Source organism: Microtus ochrogaster, unplaced genomic scaffold (assembly GCF_000317375.1).
Source record: "Microtus ochrogaster isolate Prairie Vole_2 unplaced genomic scaffold, MicOch1.0 UNK23, whole genome shotgun sequence".
Classification (NCBI taxonomy): domain Eukaryota; kingdom Metazoa; phylum Chordata; class Mammalia; order Rodentia; family Cricetidae; genus Microtus; species Microtus ochrogaster.
This window is the reverse complement of record NW_004949121.1, coordinates 5,058,833-5,079,080: the sequence shown is the minus strand read 5'-3', so window position 1 is coordinate 5,079,080 and position 20,248 is coordinate 5,058,833. Positions and strand designations below refer to the sequence as shown.

The window sequence follows — 20,248 nt, the reverse complement described above, 5'->3', positions numbered from 1 at the left end:
GAGTAGTGACTGATATGGGAGGGGCTCGAGTAGTGACTGATATGGGAGGGGCTTGAGTAATGACTGACATGGGAGGGGCTTGAGTAATGACTGACATGGGAGGGGCTTGAGTAGTGACTAATATGGGATGGCCTGGGCCGAGGCCTCCACGAGTGGTGCTAGCAGTAGTTCTGAGTTATAACAAGAAACCAAATTGAGCAAGCCAGTAAGCAGCCTGACTCCTTGGTTTCTGCCTCTAGATTTCTGCCGTAAATTCCTTCCCTCAATGATGTCTTGTGATTTGAGAGTTACAAGATGGAATAGACCCTTTCTTCCCCAAGTTGCTTTGGGTAAGTGTTTTAATTATAGCAACAGAGGAGCCAACTGGGACAACTCGTAAGAGAACAGCTTCACCTAGAGACCCATTAGATTAGCACAAGCTGTCTGCCACTTATGAAGGGCTGGCACGTTATCTTGAGGGTGGTGCTGGGCTCTTTCAGATCCGAAGTGAACTTTGGATGCTCTTGAAGGACCACCACTGTCTGCTTATCAGTGAGAACTCTGGTCTGGAAGTGACCTGCCTTGGTCTGAAACAGTAATTCTCAAACAGAATCACACGGGAGAGTAAAGCACACCTGTTGGGATGTTAAGGTGGCTTGGGTGGAGGAAGAACTGGAGGGGAAAGAGCCACCCTGAATGTGGGTAACATTGGCCAGGAGGTAAGGTGGAAAGAAGGGGAAAAGAAAGCTAGCCGGGGCCAGAGTTCTCTTTTCTGCACTTCCTGATCAACATGCTGTGACTAGTGACACCCTGCCATGTTCCCCATGTCAGTGTTTCCTGGTGCACTGTGATGTCAGGTGCCTTCCTCACAGGCCAGTGTTGCTCTGCCATGGAACCAAGTAAATCTCTTTTCTTTTATTATCGTCAGGTGTTGTGTTCGCAGTGATGTAAGAAGTAACTAATACAGCTGTCATGGGTGTGGGTGATACTTCTACTCACAGGGTACAGGCCAGTGATGCTTCTGAACATGCACACAACAGTCTGACCCATAAAAACAGTCCAGCACAAAGCATCAATGGTGCTAGAGTTGAAACAGCCTGGTCTAGGAGGCCCTGCAAGTTAGTGACAGAACCGGAAGATACTCTGGTCTACTGAGTGCCTGATACCAGTAACAGGTTTTCTGAATTCCACCAAAACTAATCTTCAATGTATCCATTGGGTTTTGAAAGGCTAGAGTGTAATTTACTTATATATCCACACATATATGAAGAAATTTGGATATATATTATATATAATATAATATATATATTCAAAAAAATAAGTTCCACCTGCACACATATATGGGGCTTTGTGTAGAGATGTAATTAAGATGTCTCCTGAATTCCCACTCTCATTTCCCAGTTCATAGAGTTTGACTCATACTCCAAAGTTCCCTTCTTATTTCTATGGTAGTTCTTGGAATGAATAGACAGTATTGTAAACACACAGAGAATAGCCAACGGCACAGCTGGCTGAATTACCCTGTGGGCTCTGATTAGGGAAGGAGGAACAACGTTCTTTTCATGTTCTCCCTGTTTTGGCGCAGACAGAAGCTCCTGGCTTCCCTTGTTCCACCCTTACCTTCCTGCTGATGTTCAAGTTCTGATTGTTAAGGAAACAAACAGCAGCCTGCCTTGTGAAAAGGAAATGGGTTTTTGCAGTCCTTCTAGTTGCTAGTGAATTTTTAGTTTAAGTAAGCTCCAGTCATTCGGAGCACCATGCTAAAAAAGATTCTGTAAATAGATCTTTAATGAGAGGAGGAATTTGAAAAGCCCCACTCCCTGCAAGCCAAGTTCAACCCACCAACACTTCGCCTACCTGCTCTTTGCCCATCACTGTTCAGGAAGATGAACAGTGGTCCTGTACCATAAAGGCTGGCATGAGAGCTTGTATAAAGAACCGAGGGTGGGAAGGTACTGATAGAAACGGCATCCCAAAGGAAAGAAACTCAGGGCATTTCTCCCAGAGATTCCAGCTCTATTACTGTGCCTCTCAGAAAGGTTGCTGGTTCATGTCTACCACAAACATCCACCATAGTTGAAATATTAAATATCCTCCCCCACACACACACCCCAGTTCATGTCTCAAATGCTAGGTTCCTGGATGCTGGTAACATTTTGGGAGACTGTAAAACTTCAAGAGGCAAAGCCTAGCTGGAAGAAGTAACTGGAGGGATGTCCCTGGGGGCCATGTCTTATGCTGCCCGTTCGCTTATTATCTTCCTCTCTTTCCTATCTACCATGAGATTATATCTTCCACCACAGGCTCTTTTATCAGGATATTCTGCCCATGTGCACGGAGCCCACAACAACAGACTAGAAAGCTCTAAGATGAGGAATAAATACTGCCTCGGCTCGGTTGTTCTTTTGGGTATTTTGTGGTCGCAGCAGCACAAAGTGTAAACATCCAAGCTGTCAATCATTGTCCTATATTCTCTCTTGTGGCACATCGGCAACAGTTGCCCCACAGTGATGGAGTGAGATTCTCAGTTCAGACACGGGCTGCTTGCTTTCAGTGTCTCTTTTGCCTTTCTAGACATCTCTGGTTCCATGGATAAATTGTCTAAAAGAGCTGTAGGCTCTAAGAAGGCAATAAACAACCACTCTCTGCCAGGATGACCCCCAACAGAAGTTTGAAGACACTATATTAGATTGTCTAAGAAAGCAGAGGTATTTTTCACTGTCACTGCAAATCTCCCTGCAGAAACAAGGACTTGCTAAACTCCTGTCAGAAGGAAGAGCAGCGTTGTGGAAAACAATTTCTTATTACACCCAAACTTAGGGACAGAGTAAGTCTTTAGTTCTAAGTCCCTTCAAAAAACTGGGAAGATGTGTATAGTCAATGACTATAAAAGAAAAAAGTTCTTCTTGAAAATGATAAGGAAACCTGGGCAATTTTTCTTTCTAAAATAGGGTAAGGTTGAGGAAGCCCAAATCAAAGTATCTACAATCCTCCTGACCTCTGTAATCATCACCCATTACACACTATCTTAGCACTATCTAATCTGCTAAAGCACCGGAACACAATAAAATGATTCTGCAGTAAATCCCAGGTCATAATGCAATCTCCTTCCATATCACAGGAGTGAGGGCCGGCTCAAAGGTGAGGGCCACGCACAAGAGAGCAGCTTCTCTCTACACGCTTAGGCACGTAGTTCACTTTCCTGAGCACAAGTAGATGTTTCTTTACAGACTCCATCAGGGGTCAAGGGAAGTGGGTACCTTTGAGGAGTCTTGGCCACTGCCAGCCTCAGAAGAGCCATGTCTATGCAAGATGTTCTTGAGCACAAAGGCACGTTCCAAAGTCAGGTATCCTGGTGAGTGTCATGTGAGCAACGTCCTCATAGGCTTTGGCTTGCCCTCTGGCTGTCTCTAAGATTGAAAGCAATGATCTTCACCCCACCTCTCAATTCATGACACTTCAGGGCTGCCTCTGGGAATCAGCAATCTTCACACATTGTAAAGAAACCAAAGCAATCTGAGGTCGGATGGCAGAAGAAGAGAATGGTATATTGCTTTTTACTTATTTTATTTGCTGGTTTGTTTATTGTTACAGCATCTCTCTACATAGCCCAGGCTGGCCTGGAATTCATAGAGGTCTGTCTACCTTTGCAGGTATTAAAGGCATATGCTACCATGCCTGGCTAGATTTCTTTTATTCAAGTTTATCCCTACCTATAATTGGATAGAGTTCTACCAGGAAAACAGCCTGCACACATTAAGAGTAGAAGCACTGGTCGTTTCTCACTTCTCCACCACTTCTCTGATTATTCAGGTTCTTACCCAATATCTGACTCCCGAGTTTTTATTAATAAAGAATAATCAGATAAATGCTACATTTGATGCTCCAACACATGACACAACCACACAAACAGAGAAGACACAGCAGTCAGCACCACCACAGTTGTGGCATGGGCCTCTCTGTAAGCTCTCGCAACAGTCGCCTACCATCTGCAGGGACCCTAGCAAATGGGCTCAGTGGATTCCCATAGCTCTCAGGGAACCCAGGAGGGCAGAACCAGCTGCCAGAGGAGCTAGCTACTGCCTAGCAGTTAAAGCTTTGGCTCACGTGTTCAGAGAATGCTGCAGGTACTTAATAAGCTGTTTCAGCCTCTCCCCCAAGAACTTCTAAATAGGGACAGAATGCTTTAAAATACACTTAAATGCTAAAGAAAAAAAAAGAAAGAAAATGGGTATAGATAGTCATAGAAAGAAATAGTTTAAAAATTATGAAATTAAATCTTTAAAAGAAAAGTAAGTAATAAAATAAAAAGCCACACAAGGATGGGGAATACACAGGACGTCTGGATCCTGTATGGTGTTTTGTTGACTTTGAAGTTTTTGAATGCTAATGAGCAAATGACAGCTGCTGAGTGACGTTAGATTATGGGAGGAAGTGTTTAATTAAACTAGCATATACTTTAGAGATGACTTGATTTCAGAATGGAAGTCAAGAAATATGTTGCATTGGGGGAAAGCTACAGATTCCTTCAAACTTAATAGAGGTCAGATTTGAACAGGGGAGACCTCCTGAGGATCTTGGCTGCAGATATGAGGGAGGAAGCCAGGAAAGACTGAAGAACAGGTGATGTGTATGCTGATCAACATAGGAACAATTCTAAGACTGAATGGACATGAAAAATCTAGTTGACTTCAGAGTCCTCATGACAGTTTGGTTATGAAGTCCAAATGGACTTATGACAGATGCCTTTTACCTGCTCATACATAAAACAGAAAATCACCTTTAGTTGATTTGTACATACTGTACATTACATACTTGTGTTAATAAACCTTTAAAAGTTTTCATGTTTTCAAAAAAAACAGGCCAAACACCAATGAAAACAAGTAGCCCAGGTGATCCAGCCTCTCAGATCTCAGAATGCCTCAGTTAGAGTTTCCTTAAAATTCTGCACCCAGAACATCTTCAAAGCTGCTAGCTGAGATAGCCCAGCCTCACAGACTACTCCAGCCAGGACTTCAGATAAGCTCTACACGTTCCCATCACACAAAGACTAAACAACAACAAAAATACAGCTAGTTCTCCCAGTACTTTACCATTATCTCAATGTTCTCAGGGTTCCATCACCCCAAGACAACAGGAAACAGTCTAGAAAACATGATGCCCACATTCCCAAGAGGTATGGTGAGTGGATCTTGGTTTATTAGTGGATCATAGACGTTTATCATCATTTAGCAGGTTGATGCCAAGTTGTTATTGGTGACACTGGGTTGGGGGGGGGAACTAAGCAAAGGAAATTAGATTCAGGGATCTGGTTCTGAAAAGAAAAGGGGATATAGAAATGATAGGATAAAAGAACAGATTTTAAAATATATTTTAAACTAAAAAAGCAACTACTAAACATTTTACATTGCTATGGATTTTTGTATATTGATACAAATTTAAGGTTATTTTTGTTATACTGTATATATCTTTCTAGTCTTGTTTAAGATATTATACCATGCAGTTCATTTTAAAATGTAATGTAAAGTTGTAATCTTTAAAGGTTATTATTATAAACTGTTTAAAATAATTTAAAAATGTAGATTAATAGTTAGTCATCTATAAAAACAAATTTGTGGCCATGCTAGGTATGTTGTCAAGGAAAACAGAGATATATTTTAAATAGATAGATGCTCTTTAAATAGTTAAGAAGGCTGCAGAATATGACATTTAACATTTTAATAATATAAGACTTTTATGATAATGAGACACATCTGCTCCTGGCATCTCCAATCCACTTCTGAGAAGATGATGAGCATCAAAGATCCCCCATATTGAATTTGCTTTCTTTATAGCAAAAGTTAATGTCTGGACAAGAAACTACTTTTGCCTTGAGTGCTGACAGTATGCTGTCTAAATTGGACAAGCAGGACACAAAAAAAGTGACTGCTGAACTTTACCATGACAAGGTAAGAAAGTTCTTTAAAATCCCTGCTTCATAAAAAAGTCTGTCAGATACTCTAGGCCTGTAGGTGGAACATAGATACCCCACCACTGCAGGGGAACCTTGGGTCATTTTCCAAACAGACAAATGTTCCTATGGTTTCTATAGTTTTGGAAGCTGTTTGCTTTGAACTTCCTATTTACTCGGGTAATATTATATCTTTCTCTGGTCTCTGATGGAGTTGAATACTAGACAGCTATAGCTATAGTTTTCCTTGTTACAAAATTCAAAAAAGAAACTCATGAAAGAGGTGTAAAATGTATAAGATTGAAAGACATAAAAGCTGAAATTGTTTATCTAAGAAAATGTTTTGAGGTCTAAGACTATAGTTTTGGGTTGGTAATACAAGTTAGGATAGAAAGTGAATTAGGTACAAAATGTTGGACTTGCCCAGATAGGATAGATAATGGAGTATTTTCTCTGAATTTTCCAAATGAAAATGGACTAGACATTGTGAATGTATTTCTTACCAGATGATTGTTCTTATTGTATGTAGTGTTAGAGTTAAAAACCTTCCATTTTTATTTTGGCAAAAGGGGGGAATTTTGTGAGATATTTTGATAGCTTTATGATACTCCTGAGATTGCCTTTAAACTTTGCTTTGGATCAGAGGGCAGAGCTAGTTACTAGCTGACCAAAATACAGTCCTGCACATCCTTCTCTGAGTAATGACGGGGACTGGATCCTTCTGTAGCAGCACCATGAAACAGAATATCCCGCAATGGGGGAAATGTCCCCTGTATCGGTCGGGTGATGCTACCAGCCAGGAGTATTTTTTGAGACCTGAGCTAGAGTGAATATGACTGTGGACTCAAGCTTTGGTTTTATTTTGTTTCTTTAGTTTCTTGGCATGTGTGGACAATAGCTACTGCATTGGCCTGTGTGGTTTTTAGAACTCTCTGGAGTGAAGGTTTGACCAAAACAGCCCTAAGAAAACTGCCCAGAAGAGATCCACAGACCCAAAGAGATGCACAGTAACTTGAAAACCCTAGCAGGGCTCTAGTTAGAAATCCAGCAGGCAGAGAAGTTGGTAGAATGATTATCCCCTTCTGGAAAATTCCTACTCTATCTGTAAGCATAGAATAAGAGGCATTCGGATGCCTCCTGGGCTGTTTCCTCTGATCTGCAGAGCACCGGCACACCTGGTCTCTGCTGTGTGGGTCATGCACAGCACACTCCATCAGGACCATCTTGCCCTTTCCCACTGCCTTATGACCTCCTGGCCATCAGGCAGCTCCCACACCGACACACTAATATCTTCAGCACCCACCCCTGGAACAGACCTAGCCAACTGATTTCATCTCACAACCTACCCCTCTTTGAAGCTATTGCCTCGGGTCTGAGAATTGTTAGGTAGAGTTAAGTGGTATGACCCTTTCTGCATAGTGCACAACCCCACCATCTGTGTACTGTACAACCTACTTCCCTGGAAGTTATCTGCAAAATATATGTTTGGATTAAATAAATATTACCAAATAATGACACAATGTATTTCTTCATTGAGCCCTGAAAGCAATCCTACAAAGGGGTAATAATACTCTGAAAGAAGCTTTACGGGGTGGAGAGATAGTTCAGTGGAAAAAAAAAAAAAACACTTGCAAAAGATCAAATTTGCATTCCCAGTACACATGGTTTACAACCATCTGTAACTTCAAGCACCCATACGGCAGCTCACAATTCCTTGTAATTCCAGTCCCAGATGATCTAACGAATACACTCTCCTGACCGCCAGTGGCACTAGGCATGTGTGTGGTGCAAATATAAATACGCAGACAAACATTCATATGGGCAAAATAGAAATAAGTAAATAATTTTTAATATGTCTCAAAGTGTGCTCACAGAAAACTACATAGTATTTTAGGACCTTTAAGAATGTCAGGATAAGTATGCCACTGGATCTAGGTACTGAGCCCTTAGCCAAACTCCTACCCATTCCAATGGTGGTGCTACTGGATCTAGGTACTGATCACATAGCTCCTACCCATTCCCATGGTGGTGCAATGTGCTTCTGTTTACATTTCACCTTTTATTTAACCTTTAAAGAGTTCTAAACAAGATCTGGTACTATTATTATTATGTTTTGTAGACAAGCAAGCTAAGCGGGAAAACGCCAATGCCAAGGTTGCAGGGCCAGGGTCTGTTCCAGGTCCTTAGCTCTGGTGCTTGCTCATTATGTTCATGACATTTTACAAATATGCATTGCACAAAGAGGTGTTCATTATCTACCCAGAACAACCCACAGAAGATGCATTTCTCTTGAAACAATAAGTGTGGTTGAGCTGGGTGTGCAGGTCTTACTAGGGTGCCATTTCCTACTCTCTTCAGCCTGGGTTTGTTTTCTACAGACTTCAGGCTACACTTAAGGCTGCCACAATGCTGCAGGAGATTATAGCCATTGCACAGCTTACCAGAGCCAGGCTGCTGCAGGTTGCCCGTGTCCTGGGATGCCCTCCAATGCTTTGTCTGCCATCTGCCTTTCTTCTTTGCCATCTGTGCTACAATCCTACCTCTGGGTGTCCCCAAAAATATAAAAAAGCAGAGGCTGCTGGAAACAGTATTTGCAAAGTCTCTGCTGTTAGGGTACCCCAGAGTCTTCTATGCCAATCTGCCTTCAGCACAGGATGAGGAGTAACTTTCTACAGTCTCCAACTGCACTTGGGAGAGTCTATGGCTTCATAGTCTCTTATTTCTACCCTGTACACTTTCAGCTCCTGCTACACTTAAGAGTACTGTTCCTGAGAGCTCTGGGACCTGCCCCAAGTCCCAGCTCAGAAGACATAACCATGAGCAAAGCTTTTAAAATGCTATCCAGATGTTTCCCTCATAATTAATGGACTAGAATTATTAGCATTACCCATTCTCATTCACCATCTTGATGGTTACATTTATCTCATGGTGTTTTTGTTGCACCTCACACTCTATATCTATTGAAAGATTTGGTCCCCAGTTGTAACATGGAGAGTGAGGGCCCTTTGTTTGTCCCGGCCACCTGGCTAGCTTACACCCGAAATAACCACACAGAAAGTGTATTAATTAAATCACTGCCTGGCCCAGTATCTCTAGCCTCTTATTGGCTAACTCTCACATCTTGATTTAACCCATTTCTAACAATCTGTATATCATCACAAGGTCGTGGCTTACCGAGAAAGATTCAACATGTCTGACCTGCCAGATCCATGGCATAATGGCTCTCTGATTCTGCTTTCTTCCTCCCAGAATTCAATTCTGTCTTCTCTGCCTATCTAAGTTATGCCCTATCAGGCCAAGCAGTTTCTTTATTGATTAACCAATGAAAGCAACACATAAACAGAAGGAACTCCTACACCATTAGTGGTGTGGGACAATTCTATATTCTGTCAATTATGTTTTAAATAAAGGCTGATTGGCCAGTGGCCAGGCAGGAAGTGTAGGTGGGACAACCAGACAGGAAGTAGAGGTGGGGCAATGAGAAGAGGAGAATTCTAGGAAAAAGGAAGCCCATTCCTTCCCAGTCTGTCCACACACAGAAGAAGGAAGATGTGACCTGTCCCACTGAAAAAGGTACTGAGCCATGTGGCTAACATAGATAAGAATAATGGGCTAATAATGGGCTAATATAAGTTATAAGAACTAATACGAAGCCTGAGCTAATGGGCCAATCTGTTTATGATTAGTATAGAATTCTGTGTGGTTTTCTTTGGGATTTACTGGCTGTGGGAACTGGGCAGAACAGAAACCCCAACAAACAAGCCCTCATGTTTCACCCAGTCATCCTGTGCCATACAGAAAAGTGACAGAAGCACAGAGGTCTGGTCACCTGGCCAAGGCCACAGGGCTTCAGATTTGTGAAGTCATGCAGCCAGCCAATTCCATATACACTTAACACCACTTATTTCTTTGGTCTTCTTTCCTTGGCATAAAGAAGTGTCCAAAGTCATATAGTTGTTTAAGAAGATATTGGTAAACAAACAAGCCAAACATGTGCTAACCAAGAAAAGTCTAAGGACAAAAATCATGATTTCTTCAATGCTTTAGGATTCCCCTTTTACACTGAGCCTAAGTAAGATCCCTTAAAGCAGAGATACTCACTCTTGCTTCTGTTGTATCCACTCCACTGGCCACTGACTTCTGGATAACCTCACAGCTCCAACAGTGTCAAGGGCAACTTTAAGACTAAATCCTGAATCATAAGCCCAATGCTGGTCAATGGAACCAATGCTGGGTTCCATCTCTATGCATGCATGCATGCAGGTGGAAGCACACACACATACACACAAACCCACAAAACTGGCATACTGGACATTTGTAACTAGAGTACATCATTTACAACACATTAGCAGTGAATTATTTGGAGTCCAAGGTCCTCTCTATCCTCATAATTAACAGAAATTATGGTAAGATCTGTGCAGAACAGTCATGGAACTGCGTAATTGCTAAGAAAGGTCTGAGTGTTCCAGAAAAGAACAGCACCACACAGCATTCGCTAGAGAAGAACCATAGATCCTAGAATGAACCTGTGTAGCTTCAAAAATCTGAACAAGCCCATGGTAATAATTAGGAAAAGTGCCTTGATGCCACTAATGTAAGTTTGCATGCTAAACAGCTGGTTCCTCCACAGTGACTACCAGGGAATGGCTTCCAGTTGCCCTTCCTGCAACACACAGTGGTGACATGGGTTTTGCTTCTTAGTCATAGTCTCATTGCCTCATAAAATGCGTGTGCCCTAGATATAATGAATGGCATAGAATACAAGCCATCACCTGAGGCTTAGCCACAGACTTTGAACCGCCACATGCATCAATAATTTGTGCTGTGTAGACAGCTACATGAGAACCCCTTTGTGAAAGGAAAGCAGGATTTGATGTCTAACATTAAGAAAGTTCTTCTCTGGAGCAAGATGGTCAAAGGATAGGTCATTAATAGGCCCTGATTGGCAGGTCTGCTGAGGTGTATCTATGAGCCCTTCTTAATAAGATCAGCTACCTACACCAGCTCTGATGGTGTCTTGTACCCTTGCAGAAGGAGCTGGGGGCATGGAGAAAAGCTGCTGAAATGGAGAAAAACACAGGACCCCCACACTGATGGCTGTTTATAGGCAACTTTAATTCCAGGGATAACTACTCCTATAAAAAATGGAGAAAATTAAAAAAAATGAGGTAGAGAGGTGTATATAAATAGAACAAAGTAAAGGTATATAGTATGATCCAACAATGTCAAATTCTACTAAAAGTAGAGAATTTGCTTTCAGAGGGGCATAAAATTATAAACTCTTGAGACTACGCCATCTAGAAGGCACGCTCAGCATCTAGAAGGCATGCTCAGTTATGTGTCCCATCTGCAAAAGGCATCCAGAGGACAAGCAAGGATGGAGCTACTTCACTGATCTCAGTTATACCCTATTTGGTAACTGTAAATGATTTCAAAATTAACGATCAGCGGGATGTGCAAAGCAAGTGTGGGAGTGAAGCTGTCTAGCAGCGCAGACCACTGGGGAAGCCCTGAACTAGAGGTGTGTTTCTCTCTGCATTTCTGTCTTTTCACAGCCCAGTCTCTGGCAGGTTCCAAGATCCCTCCACCGCTAGTTTTGTCTGTTTGGGGGTGTGGAAATGTTGGCAGAATGAGGAAATGGACTTGCGGTGGAACTTCCCACTTGAGGGGTGTTGAGTCATTGACTCCCCCAATGAGTCCTTGAAGCATGTTAGTGGGCAGAGTGGATTATGTTTCAATGCACTCTGGAGACTCAGAGCCCAGGGTTAGCTTATGCTTGGTGACTTTGCTGGTCAGCTGGGCAAGAGGACTCATATACTTCATAAACACCAGAGACTAAACAGTGTGGCTGAAGGATTGGAGGACCCTGGTACTAGCTGCAAGAATAAAATCGGTTAAAAACCGGGATTGTAGTCAAGGGAAAAGACATAAGTGAGCTGAGAATTAGTCTAGGACAACAGCATGTGAAGGGATAAAAATGACACAAACAAGAAGAAATAATCCCCTTTGTTGAGGAAACCAAAAAAAAAAAAATACCCTTAATGTCCGTATTCGGAAGACGATACATCTCAAACACAGAAGCATCTAGGACAGCAGCTCCAGCCCACCCGGTGGCTACATCCTATCCCACAGGCTCAGCCTTGACCTGCCATCTTCCCAGCAGCCAAATCCCCTTATCCTTTATGGTGGCTTCTATCCCATGACCTTCCATGTCACTATTGCCTTCTGACCTTTTAAGGACAGGTCCTAAGTAAGTACTTCCAAACGAGACAGCTTTGGCAGGAATTACGATGTGGTTTACTGGAGAACCACATGTTACTTGTGCAACTCATAAGGCTACTTCTCAGCACTGCGAGACCGTGATAAAGGGAAGGCAGAAGGCACAGGCGGGGAAAAGGTTTCTGGTAGGCTGAAGCAGATGCCCTGTTCTCTGGGGGGAGAGGGGTGAGGGGAGCGGGAAGGGTGCTGTGACTCTTCACGCTTGAGCTCATTTGCTCAGTACAGACCCCCTGCACACATTAACCACCTCCCCATTCACAATGGGGGGCGGGAGTGCAACTCACATTTTGTTCTGGAAATTAAACTTCAAAACTCCTTGCCTCTTTCATTCCTTTTCATTTTCACCCTTGTGAGGTAGAAATTAAAGACTATGACATTCAAAAACAACTGTGTACATTGTATAAATTAGGAAGTCTCCACACATACCCAGATATAGGACAGGCCCTGGAAAGACGTGAAAAGACTTCCCATTTACACCTCACTCCAATCCTTGGCACAGAAACTGCCTATAACTCCAGAAAACAGACCGCAACACGTTTAATAGTAGCCAAACGGCTGAGGAGATGGCTCGGCAGGTGAAGTACCTGATACACAACCAAAGACCAGAGTTCCTATTCTTGTCACCCAAGTTAAAGCTGGGTGTTGAACCTGAGACCCAGCACTGGAGAAGAAGAGTCAGGCAGATGCCAATGGCTTGCTGGCGTAAGCTCCGGGATCAGTGAGAAGCCTGTCTCAGAAACCAAGGTGGAAAATGACAGAGGAAGAAGCCTGACCCTGACCTCTACACACGTGCACAGGCATGTAGGCCAGCACACGCGTGTACACACAGATAAATAGCATTGCTAAGATGGACAGGAGGACAGAAGGTAGAACAAGGAAAGCGGATAAGGGGCGGGCAGGGGTGGGGTGAATGTCAGTGAAGTCAAATAAACTAATGTATGAAGTATCATAAGGAAAATCATTACTTCCAATGCTTACTAAAAATAATGTTTTCTGTTTTAAAAGAGCAATAAAAACAGTTAAAGTGGTGAATTTTAGGTAATGTGACGTTTATCATAATAATGAATGGAAAGATGTCTGTATACCATATATATATATATATGTACATATATATATATATATATGTATATCTATAAAACATTGCAGGTTGGTTGTACATGATACCAGCCAAAAAAATCATCAAAGGGAAAAACTAAACCAAATAGCACTGAAATGAAAAATTGTGCCTCAAAATGTGCCAGGGTGTTAAAAGATAAATCATAGACTAAAAGAAAAAAATAGTTAGTTCATAGAACTGATGATTAGTATTGAGAATATATAAAATTCTACAAATCAAAACAAAAGTTTAATAAATCCCCTGGGAAAAAATGACCAAAACATCTCAAGAATTATTTACAGCAAACATTCACCCACAAATACGTGGGGGGCTCGGGCTCACTGCTCATCAGGGCAAGCCCAACCACTGCAATTCCCCTGTGGACCCACAAGACAGGAAATGAAATCAGGCACCATCAAGCACTGGTAAGTACAGAGACAGCAGGAACTCAGGAACAGAGGCAGGAGTATACGTTGGGGCGATCACGACAGGGTATTCGGCCATACTCAGTAGGGATTGAGTGTGCCTTGTTCAACATATCCAGAAGTATAACAGGAGGTTTTCAAATGATAACATATTTCAGCAGACATGAAAGTTGAGCAGTTAGAACCAGAAAACATAGGGCATGAAAGGTTTTAAAGTTTGAACTATTTAAAGAACATGTTAGTTGCCCTGGAGTGTGTCTGCTTTGGCTATTTGGATTAGGAATGTTCAGCACACAAATGTCTCTCCTTTCCAAAAATTCCATGTCTTAAGAAATTATGCTACGTGGGTATGAAAAGATGTTCTCAAGAGTGACATCGGGCCATTCCTGAGTACTAACATGAGAGCAAACATATTTCAGAGAGACAAAGTGTGGTCCCCCTCACCATCATGGAAACGTGAAACTCGGTCTCCCTAAAATGGAGGATAAATATATACTGACTGAATGACTGCATATTTATTATCACATTATTTATTTATTGTGTTATTTATTTTCCTTATAACTATGATAAATATTTGCCTAAGAACAGATTGATGATGTCATATCTATAAAGTATTATATGGAACACTCCGAAGTTGTATATTCTAAGCAAAGCTCCCAGTGGATTATTAATCCTGCTGTGTCTTCCAGCTTTGTTTTTCCGACAGAACTGCCAGTGCATATAGCAGAATTCTTAATGACTTAAGCTAACACTTCCAATAACACTCTCATACCCAGCTGTTTAAAACAAAACAAAACAACAGCAACAACTCCCCACAAAACTGAAAATGTGAGTACTCTCATTACCAGGGGTGACAGCATACATCAACTGTCCAGGGACACAGAAACTGCCAGACTGATCTCCTGTGCTTAGCTTAGAAAGGATAACTGAGGGCAGCAGACAGGGAGATGGCCCTGGCAAAGGCATGCAGAATCAGCAGAGTCCTCTCTTAGTCTCTCACAATAGCACAACAGCACGGACGGGAGGGACGCTTGCAACCCTGTCCCTGTAGGGGGAAGGGGGACTCCAGGAATGATCAAAACCAAAGCCTGACCCTCAGATACATCCAAGGGCAGCTGGTACATCTGCTGGGACCCAGGTTTCAGAAGCAGCTCTTGAGAGAAGGCTGTCACCGATGAGCTGTGAGGCTTTAGCAGCGGCTGTGCATGTGTGTGTGGGAGCTGATCTTCTGTGGTCTGTTTATGTGTACAATGACACTACTGAAGAGTGAGATGCCTTAAACGTAGTTCAAACCGTGACGCTCTATGTGCTAAGTGGGAGAGAATACCTCGGATGGATACTTAGTTGAAAGTTCGATCAGCCACAGGTAATTCCTTCCTTTCTTTTTTTTCTTTTCTGGGTTGGGATTATAACTGAGCACTTTGTACATTCTGACCAAATAACTCTGTCAGAGCGATACCCCAGGCTCCTAAGCACAGGCCTTAAAGAAACAACTGACTTCTCTTCAAATGAAGCAGTCAGAGGGTATGACCTGGGTCGTCAGAGGAGTCTCAGTCAACCAAGTCTCTTAAGCCAAATGCTGAATGCCGAGCTAATGCCATCTCATGACTCAAAAGACCCCATCTTGTGGACTTACTAGAGCATCGGAAAGAAATCATCAAAGTCACCGACTCTTTAAGCTCAAAATGCTCCAGATTCTTATTCCAAAGATGAGGAAATTGTGGCTCAAGTGGGTTGAACAGCTATAAAAAGTGACCACTGTTTCTTCCAGGTAACTCAACTAGTTAAGAAAAAGCTGACTCACAGCTGGCCTTCTGCCTGCTAACCCTGCCCCACTACATCACACAGCCCCCACTGACTTTCCAGAGGAGGAAGACAGTGGCATTAGCTGAAGCTCCACCCTCTCCTCTGACTCCCTAGGAAGCCCTGCTTCCTGCTTCTACCCTGGAGTGCTGTATTTGTGGTGAAGAATTCGCCCTCATGCATAGGCCATGAATGCCTACTGCTTTCTAAGAAGGCACAGGAAGGCAGCTCTCTCAAAAGAACTGAGAAAACACTTCATGAAAATAAAGTGAAGGATTCTATTAGTACAGCACAAGTGAAGAAGGAAGGAGAAAGACCTTTTGTTTGTCCTTCTTGAGCAAACACTCTCTGCCAACAGAGATGGTCTCATCACTCACCATGGAACCAGGGAGCAATGGTGTCTGAGTTTTTCTGGTAACCTGCACGGAATGGCAGTTGTTCCTCTTTGAACCATCGGATGATGTCCTCCTGGGTGGAGCTGGACTCTGTCCTTGTCACTCCCTGATTCCTGTGATGGGTAAGACAATTCTCAAGTTAGAGCTAACTCATTGGAAATCATGTCCTCCATGTCTTGCTCAGCTGCCATCAGAGACACTTCCTCCTCCAGCAGATAGGAACATATACAGAGACCCCACAGCCAGACAACATTCAGAGGGTGACAGATCTTGGAACACTCAGCCATAAATGTCTTCATCAAATCCCTACCCTCAAGGCTCAGGAAGCCATGTGGACAAGGACACCGGAAGAGTGTAATAGCTAGGGGGTGTGGGTGACACCAATAAAAGTGTCTTCTAGACTCTGACACACACATAAACTCAGAGGCTGTGGCCGCATGCACAGGGCAGTGTAAAATAAATTCAACGGTGTTTTAGGAATAAATTATTTTTGTCTTATAACGTTTTGGGGGGCATTTTTTTTCAATCTCACTGGTCTTTTGATTGTATATTATGATTTCCAATTTTCTGTTTTTATGGGTTTTATTTTTGTGTGTCTTATACTTTTTCACTGTTTATTTTTTATAAATTCTGGATTGTTTGCTTTTCTATCTGCTTGCTTATTTTCTAAAGAGAGAAAGAAAGTATAGAGTTGGATGGGTGAAGATGTGGGAAGGACCTGGGAGGAAATGAGGGAGAGGAAGCTGTGATCAGAATATATTGTATACATTTTCAATAAAAAAAATCAATGGTAATTTATGATAATCTGATTATAGATGTGATATTTTTATCTGTGCTAAAGGAGAATTAAAGTTTAACTGTAATTTAAGGGAAAAAACAATGATCCATTATATATGTATATATATATATGTGTGTGCATAGCCTCACATACATACACATGTATGTGCACATGTATATGTGGTGTATATACATATATATGCACACATAAACTGGTCTGCATCAATTCAAACATTGGAGGACTGAAAATACTCAAAGAAAAAATTTCTACTATACTAAGACATTTTGCTTGTCCTTACTCCCCAAGCAATGCTGTATTTACTCATTTATATAGTGCTTACATGATATTAGTGACTGCAAGAGACTTAGATATGATTTAAAGTACAGGCAGGCTGTGCATGCATTACATGCAAATATTGCCCCATTTTATACAAGGGGCTTGAGCATCCTTCACATTCTGGTCTCTTCAAGGGATCTTGGGAATTGCCCCCATAGATGCTGAGGGGACAACTTTATACAGAAAGGGGGAGGGGAGAGGGAAGAAGAAAGAGGGGGCAGGAAGCGGAGAGAGAGGGGGAGAAGAGAAGGGAGGAAGCGGTGAGAGAAGAGAAGTATATGCATTTCTATTTCCAACATCTAATCACAAGGCAGAGCTAATGGTAGGTTGGGCCCCTACATGCTACCATTATACGGTTCTTCAAGATCAGAGAAAGGGAAACACATTCATCTGTCTGCTCCTAAAGAACCAGTCAAAGCGATAACCACTACTGTGTTAGATTCAAATTCACTTTACTATGGGTTAGAAGACCTACTAACTCCCAATTAACATTGGAGAAAAGAAGCACTCAGAAGTCAAAGTTGTTTTCCTGGAGAGACTGGATGTGCAAACAAAGACAAGCGCATGGAATTGAGGTAGCTGCCTCCCTTGCTTGTTTATGACTTGATTTTCTGCTTCTTTCTCGGCTTCTGCTCACCTCTCCCTCTCTGAGGAGGTTTATTTCTACTAAGAGATGCTCTTGGGAGAAGAAGGTAAAGGGGATATGTCTGCAGACCAGGGAGGGAAGGTAAGTGACAACACCATCGTGGAATGAACTCATCATCAGAACTATCAGAACGGGGTTCTAGGGTGGGTGTGCTCCACTTCAGAAGGCAGAAGCAACAATATAATAAATAGACCCCAAATCCCGTTCGACAGCCACTGGATGAGCAGAATCTCAGTCTAACACAAAGACACTGAGTGAGCTATGGAAATTTCCTGCTGTATAAACTAGCATGATTTTTGTGATTCTGCTGGCAAGATTTCATGCCACGGGTTCTATGTGACATGTCAACTCCGCAAACATTCATGCACGTATGCAAATGTGGCTATGTATTATCATTTATGACATTCAGAGGATTTGAGAGAAAATGTCTTATATTTGACTTTCCTAGGAAGCAGACCTGGCACACACAGGATATTATTATATGACAAATTTTCACACTAGTTTCCACATGAACTTCCTTTTCTACATACTCCTCAGAAATGGAATAAAATTTCACATACATGCGACAGGCTACTGTCTGTCTTTCTCTAGGCTGTCTTCTAGCTGGCTTGTGTCACAGTTGCCCAGAGTCCCAAGCTTCGCCCCAACCGCTCTGGCACACAAGAGAGCTCTTCATACAGTGTCTAAGTTGGAAAAAATGAGCTGAACACAACTGACAAGAACTGTCTACTACCCTTTAAAAGGCCACCTTCATTGTCATCCATCAAGTACACTAAAAGGTAGAGGAAAGAGACATCGTGTGAGCCATATCCCATGCTGCCCCAGGAAGGTGCCAGAAAACAAGACACAGCCGCCATGAAGCTCTGTGAGCAGAGTTACACTAGGCAGAGCCACGGGAGGAGTCTAGTCGTGGCCTGCTACAAAGTTAAGGAGGTGTGTATTTCCTGACCTTTTCTTTTTAGCTGTAAGGGAAAAATAAAAAATAAAACCTCATTTTCCAAACTGTGTACAGGGTCATTTAGTGTTGGTCACCACATCTCAATATAGAGCTTTCCGTGGAGTAAGAAGAAAAAAATAATTTTTTAAAAAAAATTAAAAAATCAGAGATTGTTTCATTTTGCCAAACTCTTACTAGAGTTTAGATTAGATGCAGTTTGTATCATGCAATCAATAATTGATCTTAAACGTTTCTTTCTAAATATTGAAATATTATGGCTGGAGACATAGCTCAGGGGTTCAGTGCTTGCCTGACATGTGGGAGGCCCTGGGTTTGATCCCTACTATATGCAAACAAATAAACATTAGAATAACAATCAGTAGTCATTTAAAAAACAATCTGATAGACAGGAAACACAAGGGATAGGGTTTTATTCCAGGTATCGCTATATTCTTTTTGTGCCGATATGCATTGTGTCTAAGAGGTAAAGGTACTTTCACCACAGAATAAAGACTTGGTTCCAAGCATTTCAAAATTCTGAAAATTGGCCTTGACTCTGCATCTTAGAAAGAGAACTGCCATCAAACCCTGACTCTTCAGCAATAAAAAGCAGTCCCAGGGATGTGGAGAGTCCACCTGCTTGCAAGGGCCTCCTTTTTTTGACCACTAGAGGCAATGTTGAACATCATACATCCGCCCACCTTCCAGGCTCCTGTTTCTCTTTCCTGTTAGCTTGTTGCCACAGGGTGTAGGTGGTAAACAGGAAATCATCTAACTAGACATCTTCACCCTGGGGTGGGGTTCTAATTATAGCCATTGTGGAAATCTTTCAGGGAAGAAAACAGGGTTAGAGGCGAGCCTTCATTGACCTAAGCAGGAAGCCAGCCCTCCTGTCCCAAGATAACGTTTTAATCAGCGCATCCGGGTGCTTATGATGAAAGCCATTCGTGTGGTTTCTTACCCTAAAGACTGTGGAGAGTTTCCTAGTGGGTGGAAAAACTGGGGCTTCGGGGGAAGAGGGGGTCTTCTGGGCTTCTGTGGACCAGCCAGGGGGTTCTGCATCCCCTCTCCGCTCCTTCCCCTTTGGGAAAGCCTCTTGTAGTCTTCCCGTGCTTGCTTAGCTAAGGAGCGTCTCTTCTCATCAGCTGCCTTGGATTTTCGCACTAGAAAGAGAACAGTATCCGAGAAAGTCCATCAGACTTGCCGAAGGTCACACTCAGAGTCACAGACAGGAGATTCAGCCCTTCACAGTGGTTCTCTGGGAAGACTCCTGGCAGACTGGCTTTGTGCTTGTACAAACAATCACTCCCTTTGAAGGTTCTCATAGGCTGGCTGAGGCTTTCCTATCTGCAGCATCTTTTCTGCATTTAGGAACTGAAGACTTTCAGAGGAGGGGAGGAAAGAAAGACAAAAGAGGAGCGAAGTGGAAGTGGAAAGTACGTAGCAGGATTGTTAATTCACTTAGCAGGACTAAGTGTGAGACCTGGTCAGAGAGACTCAGAGGCCAGAACTACATCTGTGATATAGACACACGGTCAGGAGCAGTGCATCCCAAGTCAGCACATCCCTGATACACGCACGGTCAGGAGCAGTGCATCCCAAGTCAGCACATCCCTGATACACG

The 20,248-nt window shown here is 42.6% G+C and overlaps 1 protein-coding gene across 1 annotated transcript in view; it reads right to left on the bottom strand.

Annotated features, from left to right (window-relative positions):
• Sh2d4a (SH2 domain containing 4A) overlaps positions 1-20,248 on the bottom strand; it is a 57,132-nt gene that overhangs the window by 3,817 nt on the left and 33,067 nt on the right. The window contains exons 5-6 of the mRNA XM_005367765.3: positions 19,586-19,787; positions 15,910-16,040 (exon numbers count right to left, since the gene is read on the bottom strand). Coding sequence (XP_005367822.1) covers positions 15,910-16,040; positions 19,586-19,787 — 333 coding nt within the window. The remainder of the gene's footprint in view (positions 1-15,909; positions 16,041-19,585; positions 19,788-20,248) is intronic.